At 38.3% G+C, this 18,145-nt stretch overlaps 2 protein-coding genes across 5 annotated transcripts in view; one reads left to right on the top strand and one right to left on the bottom strand.

The window, feature by feature from the left end:
- Positions 1 to 18,145, bottom strand: part of GRM8 (glutamate metabotropic receptor 8) — an 850,596-nt gene that overhangs the window by 511,815 nt on the left and 320,636 nt on the right. The gene's annotated exons all lie outside the window — the stretch shown is intronic.
- LOC122438915 (ATP synthase F(0) complex subunit C2, mitochondrial-like) overlaps positions 1 to 18,145 on the top strand; it is a 51,962-nt gene that overhangs the window by 8,963 nt on the left and 24,854 nt on the right. The window contains 1 exon segment of the mRNA XM_043464234.1: positions 6,716 to 6,889. Within this exon segment, the coding sequence (XP_043320169.1) occupies positions 6,716 to 6,889 (174 nt within the window).

Genomic DNA, 18,145 nt, shown 5'->3' on the forward strand with positions numbered 1-18,145 from the left:
GAAAGTAGCAGTATAAATAAATTGAAAGGTAAATAAATAAAATGTAGCTTCAAATGACTAGAAATATTAAAGTCAACAGACCACTAAACAGTATGAGGTTCCTCTTGAGGGTCAGGAATAGAAATCTCAGTTCCTCTATGCCTGCAGTTAAGGTCATGGGGGAGGCAATTTCACTTAGACAGTCAAACAAAACACAGGAAGAGACCAGAACTGTTGGTTGGACCAGACCTGTGAGTCATTGTTTCTATGGAAGGAGATCAAACAGTCAATCCTAAAGAAAATCAACCTTGAATATTCATTGGAAGGACTATTGCTGAAGCTGAAAGTCCAATACTTTGGCCACCTGATGTGAAGAGCTGACTCATTGGAAAAGACTGATGCTGTGAAAGAGTGAAGGCAAGAGGAGAAGCAGGCAGCAGAGGATGAGATGTCAGACAGCACCACCAACTCAATGGACATGAATCCGAGCAAATTCCCGGAGGTAGTGGAGGACAGAGGAGCTTGGCATGCTGTAGTCCATGGGGTTGCAAAGAGTCAGTCATGACTTATGGACTGAACAACGACAACAGTGTTTCCCAGGCTTAGGAGAGGGCCTTTCCCTTCACAGTAGCCAAGATACAGAAACAATCTAAACTTCCATCATGGATGAATGGATACAGATAACATGGATACAGATACAGATACAGAATGGATACAGATAACACACACACACACACACACACCCCATGGAAAATTATTCAGCTTGCAAGAGAAGGAAATCCTACCATTTGCAACAACATGGATAGATTGGGTTCACATCAAATTAAGTGAAATAAGCCAGCCACGGAAAGATAAATACTGCATAATATCACTTACACAGACATTCTAAAATAGCCAACATAGAAACAGAGTAGAATGGTGGTTTCCAGGGACTTGGGGGAGAGGGAAATGGAGAGATACTGGTCAAAAAAGTACAAAGTTTCAGTTATGTATGATAAATACTGTAGATCTAATGTATAGCAATATGACTATAGTTAATAATAATCCATTGTATGCATGAAATTTACTAAGAGGGTAGATCATAAGTGTTCTCACTATTAAAAAAAGAAGAAAGAAAAAGAAAATGCAGGTAAACAATAAGGATCTACTGTATAGCACAGGGAACTATATTCAGTATTTTGTAATAACATATAATGGAAAAGAATCTGAAAAGTATATATATATGTATATATATACATATATATATATGAATGAATGAATCACTTTGATATATACTCAAAAGTAGCACAATATTGTAAATCAACTATACTTCAATTTAAAAAAAGAAAAAGACAAAAAAGAAAATGGTAACTATGTGAGGTGATGGATATGTTAATTTAACTTGACTGTGGCAATTATTTTACAAAGTTATATTTCAAAACATCAAGTTATACACCTTAAATATATACAATTTTTATTTTTAATATTCTATTTATGTTGTCACTTATCCTTCAATAAAGCTGGGGAAATAAGTAAAATAAAATAAAGGGATTTTTAAAAATCCCTTAACTCAAATCCCACTATTACAGTGCATTTTCTTTGACTAAGAAAACTTTGACTCCATGGAGGTTTGGAGCCATGTGCTGAAAGATTGTGCAAAGCCACAGGATAAACATGGCTTATTTTCCTGCAAATTAAGTGTGACTTGAAGATTTGAGGCAGAGGGAGGTGAATGTTTTAACCGTTCACTTAAACCATTTATTTCTTTAAACAAATGGATCAATTGTGCTGCAGAATCCAAGATTTGCATGCATTTTAAAAACAAAACAGGAAACTACGAAGAATCATCATGCTTGGAGTAGATCATTTTAAGCTACCCAGGAGTTTGTGCTGAAGAGGGAAATGTCATGGGGGAGAATTATTCAGAAAGGAGAGGGCAGAAAGGTAAAGTCCACAATTTGGCTGAGACCCAGACCTGCTGAGGAAGAGGGGCTGGGAAACCCAGGTATAGGAGAACAGGAATTCTCAACACCCAAAGAGGAAGGCAGCAACTAAAGCTAACAAAACCCTAGCAAAGTAGATTATCAGTCCAAGGAAATACTGTGTGGGGATGGAAAGGAGAAAAACCTCAAGATTGGGGTGAAACAAAGCCAGAGCATCAGAACTGCATCTACTTGCTGACTCAGCAAATGAAAAGGGAAGCAAAGACACACACATGCACCCTCATATGGACCCAGAATGAATGCTGCTAATTGTGTGTGTAGAGGATGAAAACAGAGATCAACAAATATAAAGAGGAAAGTGCTTAAAGTGTCCAGATGAACCTACCTTGTCAGAAAACAATACACGTGTATAACCTCCAAACCATATATATCCCAGCATACTAACTTCACCAAGTACTATGACTCTTCTGTATATTCCTGTTTCTGTCATGTTAAATAAATTTTGTTCCTTAATATAAACTTGGGAAGCAGTTTTGTCTACTAGTTCAGTGCTATCAGAGGCAACAGACAATCCGATTGAGGAACACAAGTTGGCCACTCAGCTCACTATTTTCACATCTTCATGCAACAGTATAAGCATGCTTGCTTTCATCTGTATGTTACTCCTAACAAGCCTGATTATTCCACCAGGGCTGGCAAAGATGTCAGTATTAAGAAAAGATGGTAATCTTTTCTTAGACCATGATGCTTAGAATCAGTTATGAACATGTAGTTGCAGACACACAAGTACAACCCCATGATAGAATTACCATGTGATTGGCTGAAAGGAATTGAAAAAATGATAGATATTTGAACTTGAAAAAGCTGAACACTTGCCCTATGGTATTTTTCCTTAAAACTCAATTCACATTGTATTTGTAAGAACATAGGAAGAAAGCTGAACAAGCAATAAGACCAGGAGAATAGTTTTCATTCCTATAATTTCCATGATGGATAGGCTCTTTGTGAAGGAGTTAGTTTCTAAAAGCAAGTTAGGGGTCCTGCCACATTTAATTTCTTTTCATAATTAGTCAGCAGGGTTGTGGTAGGGACTCTCAGACTCCACAGTATCCATTCATCCCTCTTCCTTCTAATTGTAGAGTCCTCTAAAATTTATTTAAGGACCTACTGTATAGCACAGACAACTCTACTCAATACTGTATAATAATCGAGATGGGAAAAGAATCTAAAAAGTAATGGATATATGTATATGTATAACTGATTCACTTTGCCATACACCTGAAACAAACGCAGCATTGTAAATCAACTATGTTTGTGCTCAGTCATGTCCAATTCTTTGCGACCCCATGCACTATAGCCCACCTGGCTTCTCTGTCCATGAAGTTTTCTAGGGAAGAATACTGGAGCAGGTTGCCATTTCCTATCCCAAGGGATCTTCTGAACCCAGGGATCCAACCTAACTCTCTTGCATCTCTTGTATCAGCAGGCAGATTCTTTCCCACTAGGGCCACCTGGGAAGCCCAAATCAACTATACGCCAATAAAAATGTTAAATAAATGACCAAAAAAACACTTCCCTCCCCATGCTGTTCCTATCTAAATAAGAACACTAGGTCTCTGAATTATCATTTCCTAATTGTATGATATTGGGCAAGTCCCCAGGCATCTTTGAGACTAGGTTTCCTCATCTGTAACATGAAGGCAATAGTATCTAGCTCACTGATTGCTATGTGTATTAAGTGAGATAATCCATGTAAGATGTGGTTTACTACAATACCTACCATACAAAAGGCACTCAGATAATAACAATGAAAACTTTCTTTGGTATAGTTGTTGTTCAGTCACTAGGTTGTGTCTGACTCTTTACAACCCCATGGACTGCAGCATACCAGGCTTCCCTGGCCTTCACCATCTCCCAGAGTTTGCTCCAACACAGGTTCATTGAGTCAGTGATACCATCCAACCATCTGATCTTCTATAGTAAAATGCCATTCATATAAGACAATAACACCCTCACATGAGTTTGATATCCATTGGTTGTCAGGCAAACACTTTGTGCTATGTTCCTCATCATACTCATGGGTCACACTGGCCACTAAAGCACATTCTATCCCAAATATCATCAATGCCAAGACATTATTTTTGCAGACCCAGTGTCTGGGGTTGAGATGTACTCGTGGAATGTAGATTCTGCCCTTTGTCAAGTTAAATGCTTCACATGAGATTGTATTCTCAATGTTGTTTCTTACTAGTGCCACATTCTATCCAGCTAAGCTGACCATACCAGGCTTGGCTAAGCAATAATTACAGCAGTGTGTATCATCCAGCACCTTCCAAGACTTAATGATTTCACAAAAACAAAATTAAGTTTGAAAAAAAAAATGCCCTCTTAGCCTCCAGGGAACTGATTGGGACAATGAGTGGCATCAGTTAACCCAAGATTCAGAGTGGAACAGGGCCTTTCTCTTACACCTGAAACATGGAGATAAGCCTGAAACTTTAAAAAAAAAAAAAAAAAAAGTGCTTAAAACTGAAGGGAAAAATGAGCCTCTTCTTTTCTGGATTAAAATAGAACCTTTCCTCCTCCACCTTCAATTCTAACTCTTCATCCCAGTTATATCAGGGCAGAAGATATGTAGCATTTCTTCTTTTACTCTATTGCTTCATCTTTATTTTTAAAACAATCAATTTTGCCCAGGCTAACATGTTTGTAGTGTTTCCTCTTGCATGTTTCTGATTAGAGTCACCACTCTAGTTTGACCCAGTTTTCTAAGCTGATTTTTCTCAGCCATGGAGCTGCAGGCTGAGTGACTTCACAGTTCATCTGCTTCCATTCCCGTATGCCATAGTCCCTGGAACCTTCTTGGCTGCATCTGCTGGGCACTTCTGGGCACTTTATAAAGTGGTCACTGCTGTTGCCTTTCTCTACCCCGGTCCCTGGAGAGTATATGGGCCCAGGTCACACCGCTTAAGTGGTGGCAGACCTAAAACCAGACTGCAGGGTCTTTGGTTCACCATGTAGACAAGAGCCCTTGAACCTCTGCAAATCAAATAAGAAATTTAAAAAGAACTTCAATCGAAGCATTCTACTGGGTGGCCTCATTTAGGCACAGTCTTATTCTAGGACTCCTGGCTATATCGTAATAACCCCTGGTAAAGGCTGGGCTGTCTTTTATGATTATCATTTGTACACCACCCCCCCTCTTTTTTTGTCCTTCCTCTTCCTTTGAGAATGTTTTTGACTTTGTCCAGTTGAATAGCTTGCTGCTTGGCTGGTTGTCCTGGCTAAGAGCCCAGCCTAGAGCTAGTGCCCACCGTGTAATCACTGCAGATTACAAGATTGAAAAGGGGGCTTTGTATATCATTATTTGCTTGCCTGGCCAGTTGTCAGGTTATTTGTCTGCCTCTACCTTGAAACAAAGGCAATGATAATGAGGGACAGAGTTTTACACATTTTAGTTTATTATCTCCACAGCAGGTTTTTACACAGGACTGTGATCCACGTTCAAGTTCTACCCATCCATCCAAACTCAGTCCATTTGCCCCTGCTGCCCTGAGACTTCCCTCACCCCCTCTCTCCTGTTTCCTTCTCTGAAGGGGCATAGCACTTCTCACTTCTCCCATGACAGTTACTTCCAACCATGTATTAAAACAGTTCACATCATTTTGTGTCTCCCCTACTCACTCACAAGTTCCCTGAGAAGAGCCCGCTGGCCTGTTCCATCCATGAAGCCTTCTCAGGGCCCTGCATGCCTCTGCCACGTGCCCGAAAACGCTGAGCCAAAGGGCACACAGCACAACCAGTGCATCTCTTCACCCCGAGCAGGAGCAGGTCTCCTGCTTCATCTTCTGGAACGAGGTCTTGCTATAACTAAAGCAGGCAAGTTAGAGCCCTTCCTAAGAATCACGTCTGTACTCTAGCAAGACAAGTTCACATGATTGTTTAAATACTTTTACACCCAGAAAAATAACAAACAAGATAGTGCTCAAATACAAAAGTGGTGGCAAAAGCTATAAACTCGAAAGTTTGTTAGATTTACAAATAATCACTATTAAATATGAAAGTGGGATCTACCTAGAAACATTTCCCTTGAAAAGTTCCTCCACTCTTACATCAGATGGGGTAGAAATAGTTTCTTCTAAATATGTAGGATAAATGAAAACATGTCCTCTTCTTTAAAAGTTTAAATGTGATTTATAATTAAAATGCATGTTGGCATATCTTTCCACAATACTTCTCCTCATCTGGATTGGAGTAAAAATTTGACAAAATGAGTAAAGCCTGTTGAAATCACAATTTTTTTTTTCTAGGTAGTAAAATTGACGAGGGTGATTTCTTTAAACCTGCAAAAAAAGTTTTAAGTTAAAAAACTACTTTCTGGATTGATTACTTAAGCAGACAAACCTCCAAACATCCACATTCCCAACTAAAGAGAACAGCATGGAGGTCCTTTGTTACTATATTGAGAATGTGTCTATTTTCAAAAACACCAAATCTCCTGATAATGAAATAGTCATCATGTGGTCAAGATAACCACCCTGCAGACCTCAGTGCTATTATTTTTTTTTTTAAATTCCACATGTCTTTTGTCCTTCCTTCCTTATATCATTTCCCCATTTCAGACTGTAAAAGTCGCTGGAGGGCTGAGACCATATTGCCAATAGTTCACTCTAATTGGAAGCAGTAGGTGCTTAAGTACTCATTACCTGATGGGGAGCATCACAATAACAAGCTCAGTTTGTAGGTCAGTGCTAATAAGGCCAAGGTCCTGGGCCTGACATGGGTGAACGTTTGCTCTGCTTCGTGACAATAAGCCAAATGCCTCGGTCTGGTCAATGCCATTGCTCACCCAGTGTGTTATGGCGGGGTGGAGTGTGGACCATCAGAGGGGTGTGAATGAATGTTCTAGTTCAAGTTCCCAACACGAGCAACGCTGGGGAAGTACAATCAAACATGGTGAAACCCAGAAGGACCAGACTGTGGTCAAGGTCAGAAGCAGGCACGGTGGTTCTCACTTCCGTTTCTTTCTCTAACACACTTAAGTAGGAGCCACACTTTCATCAGGAACACAGACTCATGAGCACTGGCCATCAGACAGAGAGGGCACTCACTGGGCAGGTGAAGTGGGTGACTTCTATCATTTCGGGGGGCACATATTTTGAAAAATGGACCCTGGTTGATAATGAAACCCAGCACTAAGTTGAAATTCAATCAAGTGGGGCAGTGCATATCAATGCCTTCAGGATCTTTTTAAAATGCAGTTTCTGATTCAGTAGGTTGGGGAACCTGAGATTCCATGTTTCTAAATAAACTGGCAAGTGGTGCCAAGGCCGCTGGGCCCTTGAACCTCATTTCAAGTATTAAGTTGGTGCAAAAGTAATAGCGCTTTTGCACTACTGAACTTTGCCATTTGATATTGGAATACATTCTTAAATAAGCATGATTATGTTATACATCATTTTAATATGCATTTCTCATTTTTTTTGTCAATGACTTATTACTGGCTGTGTATTTTATATTTATTTTAGACTATGGAAATGATGTTAGACAAAAACCAAATGCAAGTGGTTTCCTTATTTAAGTTCAAAATGGTTCTTAAAGCAGCAGAAACAACTCATAACATCAACACATTTGGCCCAGGAACTGCTAACAGATGTACAGTGCAGTGGTGGTTCAAGAAGTTTTACAAAAGAAATGAGCCTTGAAGATGAGGAGCATAGTGGCCAGTCATCAGATGTTGACAATGACCAATTGAAAGCTATCATTGAAGCTGAACCTCTTAAAAGTACATGAGAAGTTGCTGAAAAATTCAACGTTGACCATGCTATGGTCATTTGCCATTTGAAGCAAATTGAAAAGGTTAAATCACACTCAATAAGTGGGTGCCTTATGGGCTGACCGAAGATCAAAAAAGCCATTTTGAAATTTCATCCTCTCTCATTCTACATAACAAAAACAAACCACTTCTCAGATTGTAATGTGGAACAAAAAGTAGATTTTATATGACAACTGGTGATGACCAGCTCAGTGGTTGGACTGAGGGTCCATTTGCATGGAACATAGTAGAATAGCTCTTTGGGTAATCCAGTGTGGAACCCTATCCATTTTTCCACTCTCTAGTTGAGGTCTCCTATGTGAAAGATGATAAGGCAGTTGAAATTAGGTTTACAGAATCATGTTCACAGAAGTGCCTCAAATGAAGGTGAGTCGTCCATGAGTTCAACGGAGAGTAAACAGATGGACAAATTTATCTTCATACACAGATTGATTTAGATATTTGCCAAAAGAGCTTTTCCATTTTCTAAGGAAGGCATAACCCTAATATTTTCCTTTGTAAAGGACTCATTTTACCAGTGAGTTTGACAAAAGTTTAAATACTAAATGCCAAAGCTAAATATATACATTAATACTTTCTGTATCTTCCCAGATAGATCAACTGACCCCCTTCCTGGGCTAAATACAATCAGCATGCAAATAAAAGTGAGATCCTTAGGTTAGTTATTGTAGAGTTGTAACAGTCCTCATCAGAATCACGAATGTAACTGTGGAGACTTTACAGTGATCCCTCAGCAGCATGACAGAGAAAGCTGATACAGACCTTCTTCTGACTCTGAACACATGGAAAGTTGGAGCAAATATAACCAAAATAAATATTATAATGTAATTTTAACGTGAAGGAAAGATTGAAGATTCTCAGGAGTCATGAGCAAATAGGTAAGTCAAAGTCAGGATGTAAGTAGGAGCTGGGGCTCAAAATAACCCTAAAGGGGTATTACAAGAATATGGGCTCTGAAGGCCAGGACACCAGGCCTTGGATCTTGGCCCAGTGAGGAACCAGAACTGAACACCTGGCCCCTGGGGCCTCCCAGGCCTTGAACAGAGGACAGGAAAACCCCACCCCTGCCCAGAGAGTCTGAAGCAAAGCCTAAGCTCTACCCTAAACAGACTTCAATGATTAAGATGTTAAGGTAGTAATAAAAAGAAATTTGGAAGTGATATTTACCATTACCCATCTTAAATTCAAACTGTCCCAGGAAATAGAAAAAAGTTAACCAAATCTTTTGTGACCTTGCTACCCAAAGGATAACTCAACAAAGCTAACACATGCATTTGCCACATATGAGATTTTTTAAAGTAGAGAAAAGGTACATCCATTCTAGCTAATATAACCTGCTGACTCATATCTAGACACACATATAACAATTCCAAGCCTCTAATATTAATATCATCATTAGGGCCTGACATCAAAACTTGCTCTGTTCTTCCCACACATTGTCCAGTTTCTTATTTAAAAAATATTTTATCTTCTATGAAGCAGGAGACCCCCTCAAGCAAGGCTCAAGAAGAACTTTCAGCTTATGTTCTGGCATGGTATACCCTATGCTTTTACTTAGCCTTCATGAGCCTCCTTTAATAGATGCTGAGAAAAAAGATAACAAATTGCTCATAAACATGTTCTCCATTTTGTAGTAGATTACAAGTCAATATAAGTATAAAGAGAAATGAAAAATTCTAACCTTTCAACAAGTTTGCTACAAACTGAGTCAACCATGACCCAAAAGCACATGTTAGTACAATGTTACTCCATATCTTGATTTAGTGACACAGATCAAGTGGTTGGCAGAAGGGCACAAACCTAAGAATCCACAGGCTACATCCTGATACCAACTAGTGCTATGAGTCAGACCAAGTCACTTAAACTTTCCAGGTCTGGATTTTTTTTTTCTTCCTTAATGAAATGAAGAGGTCGAATGATTTGTCTCTTAACTTTCTCCCAATCTGAACATTTCATGATCCTATGACAGTGTAACTGGCCCCGAGGCCTTCCTATCATAAAAGCAACCTTTTCATTCCACTTCAGTCTCTGAAGATTTTGATGTCCTTTCTCTTCAGTCCAAATCACTCACTTGAAAAACCTGAACTGAAATGAAGATTTCATTCATTCAAAAGTAAGCTGAAAAGTAGCTGCCATCAGAAGCTCCTTAATGCCTCACTGTGAAACTGACTGAACTGTAAATGTCCTCCAAGGAAGAGGTGTTGACATTTATGGCCAACTTCAGCTCACAGATGAGGAAACCAGGATTCTGTAATTTACCAAATTTACCAAATTACCTGTAATTTACCAAATACAGGTCCTGTAATTTACCAAATGCCATACAGCATTTGGGTGGGCAAGGTAAGTTCTCATTTATGCTTTATAATTCTTGATCCATCCACAAATCCATTCAAGCAAGACTTACTGAACCTTTACTAGACACTGCTAGGCACTAGTACTAAGGAAACACAAAGTATTAAATACACAGAGTACTAAGACAAACTCATTGCCCTCAAAGAGATCAGAGTCTAGTGGAAGTGAAGAAAAAGGGGAGAATCACAAAACACTAAAACACTTGCCAAAGCAGAGGTATTTTGTGGGATCCTTTGAGAATCCAGAGAAAGGGCTGTTTTATTGTGCTTGAAGAGACATGGAAAATTTCATAGAGGAGGAGAAAACTGAGCTGAAAAATTAGAAGTCTGTAAGGCATGCAGGACATGGGGGAAAAGGCAGAGAGCACAGCACATGCAAAGACATTGAAAGCACACACATGTTTGTGTTTGAGAGACTAAGCAGTTGGATAAGCTTGAACCTAGGATACAGGTTAGGAATGTAAGGAGACATGAAAGAAGAAAAAGGCAAGAATAAGTATTGCAAAAAAAAAAAAAAAAGCTTTGACTTTTGCCTAGGAAATGAGGAATGAGCCACTAAAAGACCATCAACAGATATGGGACATAGTTATCCTTGCTTTCAACACACAGCATGCTCCTATAAAAGAGGGGACAAGAAAAGCCAGCTAATGATTTAGAGAAAAAATTGATTACCACAGAAATGAGAGCACTGGGAGGCTAACACATGTCTATTGCTCTTTCCACTAGTTTGTGCTGGATTTCATTCCCTCCAGCCTAAAAGTGTCATTCGTCACATAAACCCCGTTCCCCTAGGGAAGCCTTTGGAGAGGCTCAAGATTCCTGGAGGGACCAGGGTTAGGATCAGAGCCAACTGCTGCTCATAGCTGGATCAGTGAGTAAAGGCTGAACTGGTCCCAAGAGAACCAGGGCCCAAGGAGTCCAGAGACCCACAAGACTCAGTCACAGGTGGCACTGAAGTAGGCATCCACACATCTGGGTTACATCTCATCAGGTGCTTTACTAGTGTAGTAGTTTGTAACTTTCACAAGGTTATTCCATTTCTCCAAGACTCCAGGTCATAGTAACACCTGCATTGGATCATGTATACATTAAACAAATGATGTACACGAGGCACTCGGCACTGATCTGTCACATGGAAAGCATTCTACAGTCCACAACTGTGATTATTATCACTTAGCATCCTGCAGTCAAGCGCCTTGCCTATTCCTAAAGAAGTCTGGAACCTGGCAAATGGTTCACAAAACACTGTCCTCAAGGTCTCATCCCTTTTCTTCCCTCTAGAGATCTCAGAGAGAAAATATTGCATTTAAAGGGCCTCTCTTGGTTCCAAGTAGCAATTCTTACATTCTTAGGAAGCATATTCATGCTAAGTTCCAAAAAGGATCAGATCTACTCTTGGAGTAGCTAATAACATTTTTAAAAATAATTTTATTCCTTCTACCACTGAGTAGACCCTCTTTCAAGAAGAACAAGGAATACTAGAACCAAAATATATGTTACAGGCTTATATTTCATATGAAAAAAAATAGCATACTTACCTCTATCTTCCTATCTCACAGTAGTTCTGTTAGCTAAGAGTTGGGGTTAAGAATGTCCCTTTAGATGGGATCTTTAATGAATTTTCATCCACTCATTTCCTGCCTTCATGAATTAAAAAATGAAAATAAAGCTAAATCTTTTACATTGCTGGAAATTTTCATAAGTCTCAGCACTGTATAAAAAGTTGGCAATATTAAGAGACCAGCAATAAATATTTCTTGCATAATGAAGCCAGAGGAACAAGGAAGGGAGAAGAGGAGACCTTTGGGGAGACTTTTGCCTAAATAATTCTTCAAAACTCTGAAACTTTACTGATGACTTTTACAAACTATAGTCATAATGGAAGTGCTTCCTAGAACTGCAACCTGATAGAGCATTTGGAGAACTTCTGTCAAGCATTTTAGATCAAAGCTGTGGGTTTAAAGTTGAGGTTAATTTCCTCACTTTGTAATGTCAGTACAGTGAAGATCACAAAAGTTTTCGAAGAAAGGGACTGATTAATTTAATTTAACTCTGTATTTTCGGGGTAAGTGGTTGGCAAATGTTATGTTCCCCAAAATATAGTTGATTGAATTGAGCACTCAGGAAAGTCAAACACCCAAACCAGCTGAGTTTGTTTTGGTTAGTTTGACAATCTGCTTTTTCAATTTTGTTTCACCTTGATTAGTCAGACCTTAGACTGAAATGAACAAATGATCTGGTTGAACCTTCTGGTAGGAAGAAAAATACTGTAGAAAAGTGGTCATAATAAAGTGGAGATAGGCTACAAGGATGTATTATACAATATTGGGAATATAACCAATACTTTGTAACAACTGTAAATAGAGTGTAAGCTTGAAAATGTATATTAATTTTTTTTAATTTTAAATGAATGATACAGGTATGTGGAAAATGATACCATTTTTGTTAAAATATACTTATCTTGTCAAAAGATAAACACTGTGTACATAAGTACAAAAAATTATTTGGAAGGATTTATCCTAAGATAATAGCAGTGAGTTTCTCTGGTTAATAAAATTTGGAGTAATTTTTATTTTCTTTTTATGTGTCATCTCCCTCTTTCTTTCTCTCCCCTATTCTTGTGCGCGCTCTCTCTCTCACACCCTGTTAGCATCTCTTCAATATAAAAACAGCTATTAATTACTGAAATATACCATGTATTCCCAACTATGTATATAAACCAAACCATCAAAAACTTCTGCTTAGAGTTATTAGTATAACAAGTTAAAGCAATTGGCCACACAGTAATGATTGTCATCCCCAGTTTCTGGCTTACCATGTTCCTTACAATGCACTGTTTCCCATAGTTTAAGTTTAACCCTGTGAGGTAGACATTCTTATTATTCTACTTCTACAGATAAGAAAAACCAAGGATGCTACATAATTTGTCAAAATAGGTAGGTATGCTATTTTTTTTCATATGAAATAAAAGCCTGTAACATATATTTTAAAACTAATCAGTTGTAAAAGTCCAAAACTTTTGATGGTCCAAACCAATAATGGCAATGTGTGTGTACGATAGTCGCTCAGTCATGTGTGACTCCTTGTGACCCCATGGATGGTAGCCCACCCGGCTCCTCTATCCATGGAATTCTCCAGGCAGGAATACTGGAGTAGCCATTCCCTTCTCCAGATCTTCCCAACCCAGGGATCGAACCCAAGTCTCCCGCATTTCAGGCAGATTCTTTTCCATCTGAGCCACCAATAATGGCAGAAACTGCTCTTATTCACCACACTAAGGTGTTAACAAAAAGTCACAGATATGTGCAAAAGCATCTTCAGTAGTGTTAAGCTACTAAATTTTGATAATTTACTTCTGCTTTGTCCCATCTGAATTGATATAAAGGCAGCAGCTACATTCACCAACTTCACCCAGTTTGCTCTATTTTTCAGTTTTTTCTTAAGCTTTCCACTCTGTCTTCTGGTTGTTTCATGTTAAACTTCCTTAGCCTGTTAACTGGTGTGCCTTTCTCCTAGGGAAAGGAATACATGAAGAAGATAGTGTCATATGGCTATTCAATGGATTACAGCACAGCTGTAAAATATATTAAGGACAATCACGAAAGACTTCATGAACTGATATGGAGTGATTTCCAAGACACAGTGTTAAGTGAAAAAAGCAAAGTGCAAAAGAATATCTAGAATATGACACTCTAAGGAAAAAATATTTACAAGAAAATACATGTGCAAGTGCCCACTTGTGCAAAGGAAATATGAGAAGGATTAAACTGAAACCAGAGAGACTGGTTATGTAAAGGGGGTAGATGGGAAAGAGCTGGAAAGAAGAGGGAATGGGTGTGAAGTAGCAGGGACAAGATGGAGTGACACCCCTTTGAGTATGTCTTTTGGTTAAGTTCTAGCTCGTAGAAGCATAGTTATGTTTCATATGTTCACATAACCCCCAAGCAATCAGTAATTAAAACTATCTTTGAGGAATGAGGGTGGAAATACCAAAATGCAATACTAAACTAAATAAATGAATCTCACTCTATTACAAAGGAATCACACTGAAGGGATAGGGAATAATAAAACTAACTTAAATAATTGTGGAAAACAGTGTCTTGACTGGATAATGTAAAACTAAAGATAAAACTAAGTATATCAATGCTACAATTAAGTCAGTACGTGTGTTTCTTATAGTAATATGGGTTACAATTGCGAAAGTACTTTATATGCATGCACATGACAGTGAAAGTGAAAGTTGCTCAGTTGTGTCTGACTCTTTGTGTCCCCATGGACTATACAGTCCATGGAATTCTTCAGGCCAGAATACTGGAGTGGGTAGCCATTCCCTTCTCAAGGGGATCTTCCCAACCCAGGAATCCAACTGGGGTCTCCTGCATTGCAGGCAGATTCTTTACCAACTGAGCTATCAGGGAAGCCCATGCACGCACATAGAATTCAACAAATAAATAAATGTATAATAGAAATTATATTGTATTATGCAGGTTAGTATCCTTGTGTATATTTCCCACCTCTGCCCACTGAGAAGGCTTAGAGCAATGACTTCCCAGTAGCAAAAAAGCACACCTACCATTAAGGTCACAGTTTCTAAACCCTATTCCCCAGCAAAAGAAAACTTGGAGAAGTGGTTGATTCTAGGATGAGGGTAGGGAAAATATAAATGAGCCTGGAATAATAGTGTGAAGCAAAAAGATGCTAAAAAACTTTTGTAAAAGATAGGGCTTATCAAGAGAACACAAGCACCAATCTGAAGAAGCTCCTAGAAAACCAAAATTGAAACAAGTTGAGTGAAAAAATTAAATAATACTATTTAATCTATTTATCCAATACAATATTTAATTTAATACTATTTATCCAATACAATATTGGATTATGACCCATAGAATCAAATAAATATCCATGAGTCCATACTTGTGGATATAAATGACCAATTATCTAGATAGACGGGAGAGAAAGGGGGCTCTTCTTTGCTATAGAATTACAATTAATAAATGTCAAAGGATAGGCAAGAATGGAAAATCACCATTAAGTAAATACCATAGTAATGACTGGTACAGAACTGAGATCCTCTGATATGCTAAAAACAGTGGATGAAAGTTTGAAGAGAAACAAGATTTTCAGTCTCAAAGCATTTCCTCCAAGATCTTTGTTAACAACAAGGGAAAACATTGTTACTGTCAAATAAAGAAACCCAGCAGAAACTAAATTAACCAAGTGATCAAGGTCAACATTATACCAGTAATGAAACAATTTGACATCATGACTCACATGCTATGATGCATTCAGTAGGACACAACATTGTTTTTGTGGAATTCTTTCCAAAATTAGATACCTCAATCCAACATGGGAAAAGACCAGACACACCCAACTTGAGGGACACTTGGCAAAACAATTGCTCTATACGCTTCAAAAATGGCAAAGTCATTATGGTTAAAGAAGAACTGTTATAGACTTTAGGAGGCTATGGAGAAATAGCAAAATGTAATGTGGGATCCTGAAGGATCGATGTGGGATCCCAGAAAAAACAACAAAACATTAATCAAAAAATTGGTGATATTAGCATATGGTCTTTAGTTACTAGCATTATACCAGTGTTAATTGCTTGGCTGTACTAACTGCACTATGGTTAAGTAAGAGTTTAACACTGAGGGAGTCTAGGGCAGGGATATATGGAAACTCTCTGTACTAGTTTTGCTACTTTTTTATACATCTATAATCAGTTCAAAATCAAAAGTGAAAAGTATTGTGTTTACTCCAACAGAATTGAAAATGCTTTTGAAGAAGTAATTCTCTTTTGAGGGTGAAGACCAAATTTGGTGGGGTGGGGGTACTCTAATGTGAAAATAATATCAGGGAAACTACATGTGGTTAAAATTCCCACTTTTGGGCAGTTACAACTCAAGAATCCATATCAACCAATCCTGTTCCTTGTATCAACACCGTTATGGGTTTTTATTCTTCAACTAAAATCCATCTAAATTTTCCAGTTCCTCTTCCCACAGACAGGATCTCAAGAAGCTTTTTGTCATCTCTTAGCTGTTAACAACTCCAACTGCAAAAAGCCTCTAGTACATTTGATTTTCAGCCTAAAAGAACCCTGCGGCTTAGATGGACAACTCAAGCAGTTTATTTCACTTTTGTCTGCTGAGGTGCTGTATTTATTTGCTTTCTCACATCATGAAGAAGCCAGGTTATTTTTTTTTCTTTTTTTCTACTCCTCTATTCCATTCTCCCCTATTTAACAGTGTCTGTCAGCAGAAGAGCTACCAAGAGGCAGCTCAGCAAGTTAATCAGTGAGGGCCCCAGCGCCCAGGAACTGTTTGTTACAACAGCAAAGGGAATGAAGCATATATAATGAAGCCTCCAAGCAACAGACTAATTAATACGTCTCTCTTCTTTGAAGAAAATGACCCAATATTGAACTCCAGTGAATTAGACAACATTTTAATTTACTATCTGCTGAAAGGATGGCTACTTTATAAAATGCATTCCTATTTATTCATTCTCTGATACCACTAGTAGTCATTCAAATAGGACCCTCTGGCCAAGATCTTAAGAGAAACATTACTAGGACAAGTAGCTATTTAATATGTGCCACATACTCAGGCCTCTTGTTTCTGTCAAAGGAGACGCCATATTGACAGGCTCCTGTGCGTAGTGAACACACAGGCACTGTGAGGAACTTTTACATGTCGCTTCCTACTTCCCGGCCTCCACTTCTCCTCATGTTGCCTTTGGTAGAATGTTCGCAAAGATTTGCCTTCCAGACAACAATTTAGAAAATAGGCAGACAATAAATACCCTCAGAAATAATAGGAGAGGGACTTCCCTGGCAGTCCAGAGGTTAAGACATCACTTTCCATTTCAGGGGGTGTGGACGCAATCCCTGGTCAGGGAGCGTGGACGCAATCCCTGGTCAGGGAGCTAGGATCCCACAAGCCTCCTGGCCAAAAAACCAAAACATAAACAATATTGTAACAAATTCAATGAAGACCTTAAAGTGGTCCAGATTCTTTTTTTTAAATCTTTTAAAAAATTAAGTTCATAAAAAAGAAAAAGAAATAATGGATGAAATCTCCCCTGATAGTCAAACGGAAAACTGCTGAGGAATTAACCTAGAGCCAGCATGGCAAACTCCCAAGCCTCACTTTGTTGTCAGTCACAGGAATGTGAAAATCCTAAGACTTCTGAGGCTTTCCTCATCTGGGTACTAAGACCATAGAGGCAGATGGCCTTCAGTAAATTTTCTGGCTCAAAACCATTCTGCCAATAGTCAAGTGTTCTTTGTGTTTTATTCGCCAGATCTAGCAAATAAAAAATACAGGCTATCTACAACCCATGCAATACTTGGGACGTACCCTAAAAATCATTCATCACTTAGTTGGAATTCAAATTTAACTGAATGTCCTATATTTTGTCTAGCAATTCCCCTCCACCTTCTGAGAAATGATACATAATACTACAATTTAACTTCCAGGCCTGAATTCTCATACAAATCCACCAGTTTCTCACTGTGGGTCTTGAGCTATTTATTTAATGTGTATACTTCCCCATCTGTAAAATGAAATAATAAAAATAAAAACTTCCTTCTAGGGTTGTTGTGAAGAGTAACTCTAAAAATCTCTTGAGTGCTTAGCATAGTACTATGCAGCCACAAAATGCTTACTCTTATTATTGTAGTTACCTTATTATTATTGTTCACACTGAAAAAAATATTGTTGAAAGAGCAAACAGGTCAGTAAGCAAAGTCTAGATTTTATCAGAAAGGTAGAAAATGTCTTTGCTAAGCAAGGTGGAAGGAGAAGTCTGCGAATAAATTGAGAATCCTTAAATTACATTGTAGGATTTTCCTGTAATCCCTTAATAATAATTACTGTCAGACTTCAGAATAAGGAATGCTTACCGAACTTCCTTGTGATGTTTCATACATTTCATTTCTCACTTCAGTTAGGAATAAAAGGCAGAAGAATTGGAGTGAAACAACTGAGATAAGCCAAAAGAAAAATGAGGAAAAGGTATATATGTAAATTAAGAACATACTTATTACTAACCCT

The sequence above is a fragment of the Cervus canadensis genome, chromosome 3 (assembly GCF_019320065.1).
Source record: "Cervus canadensis isolate Bull #8, Minnesota chromosome 3, ASM1932006v1, whole genome shotgun sequence".
NCBI lineage: Eukaryota > Metazoa > Chordata > Mammalia > Artiodactyla > Cervidae > Cervus > Cervus canadensis.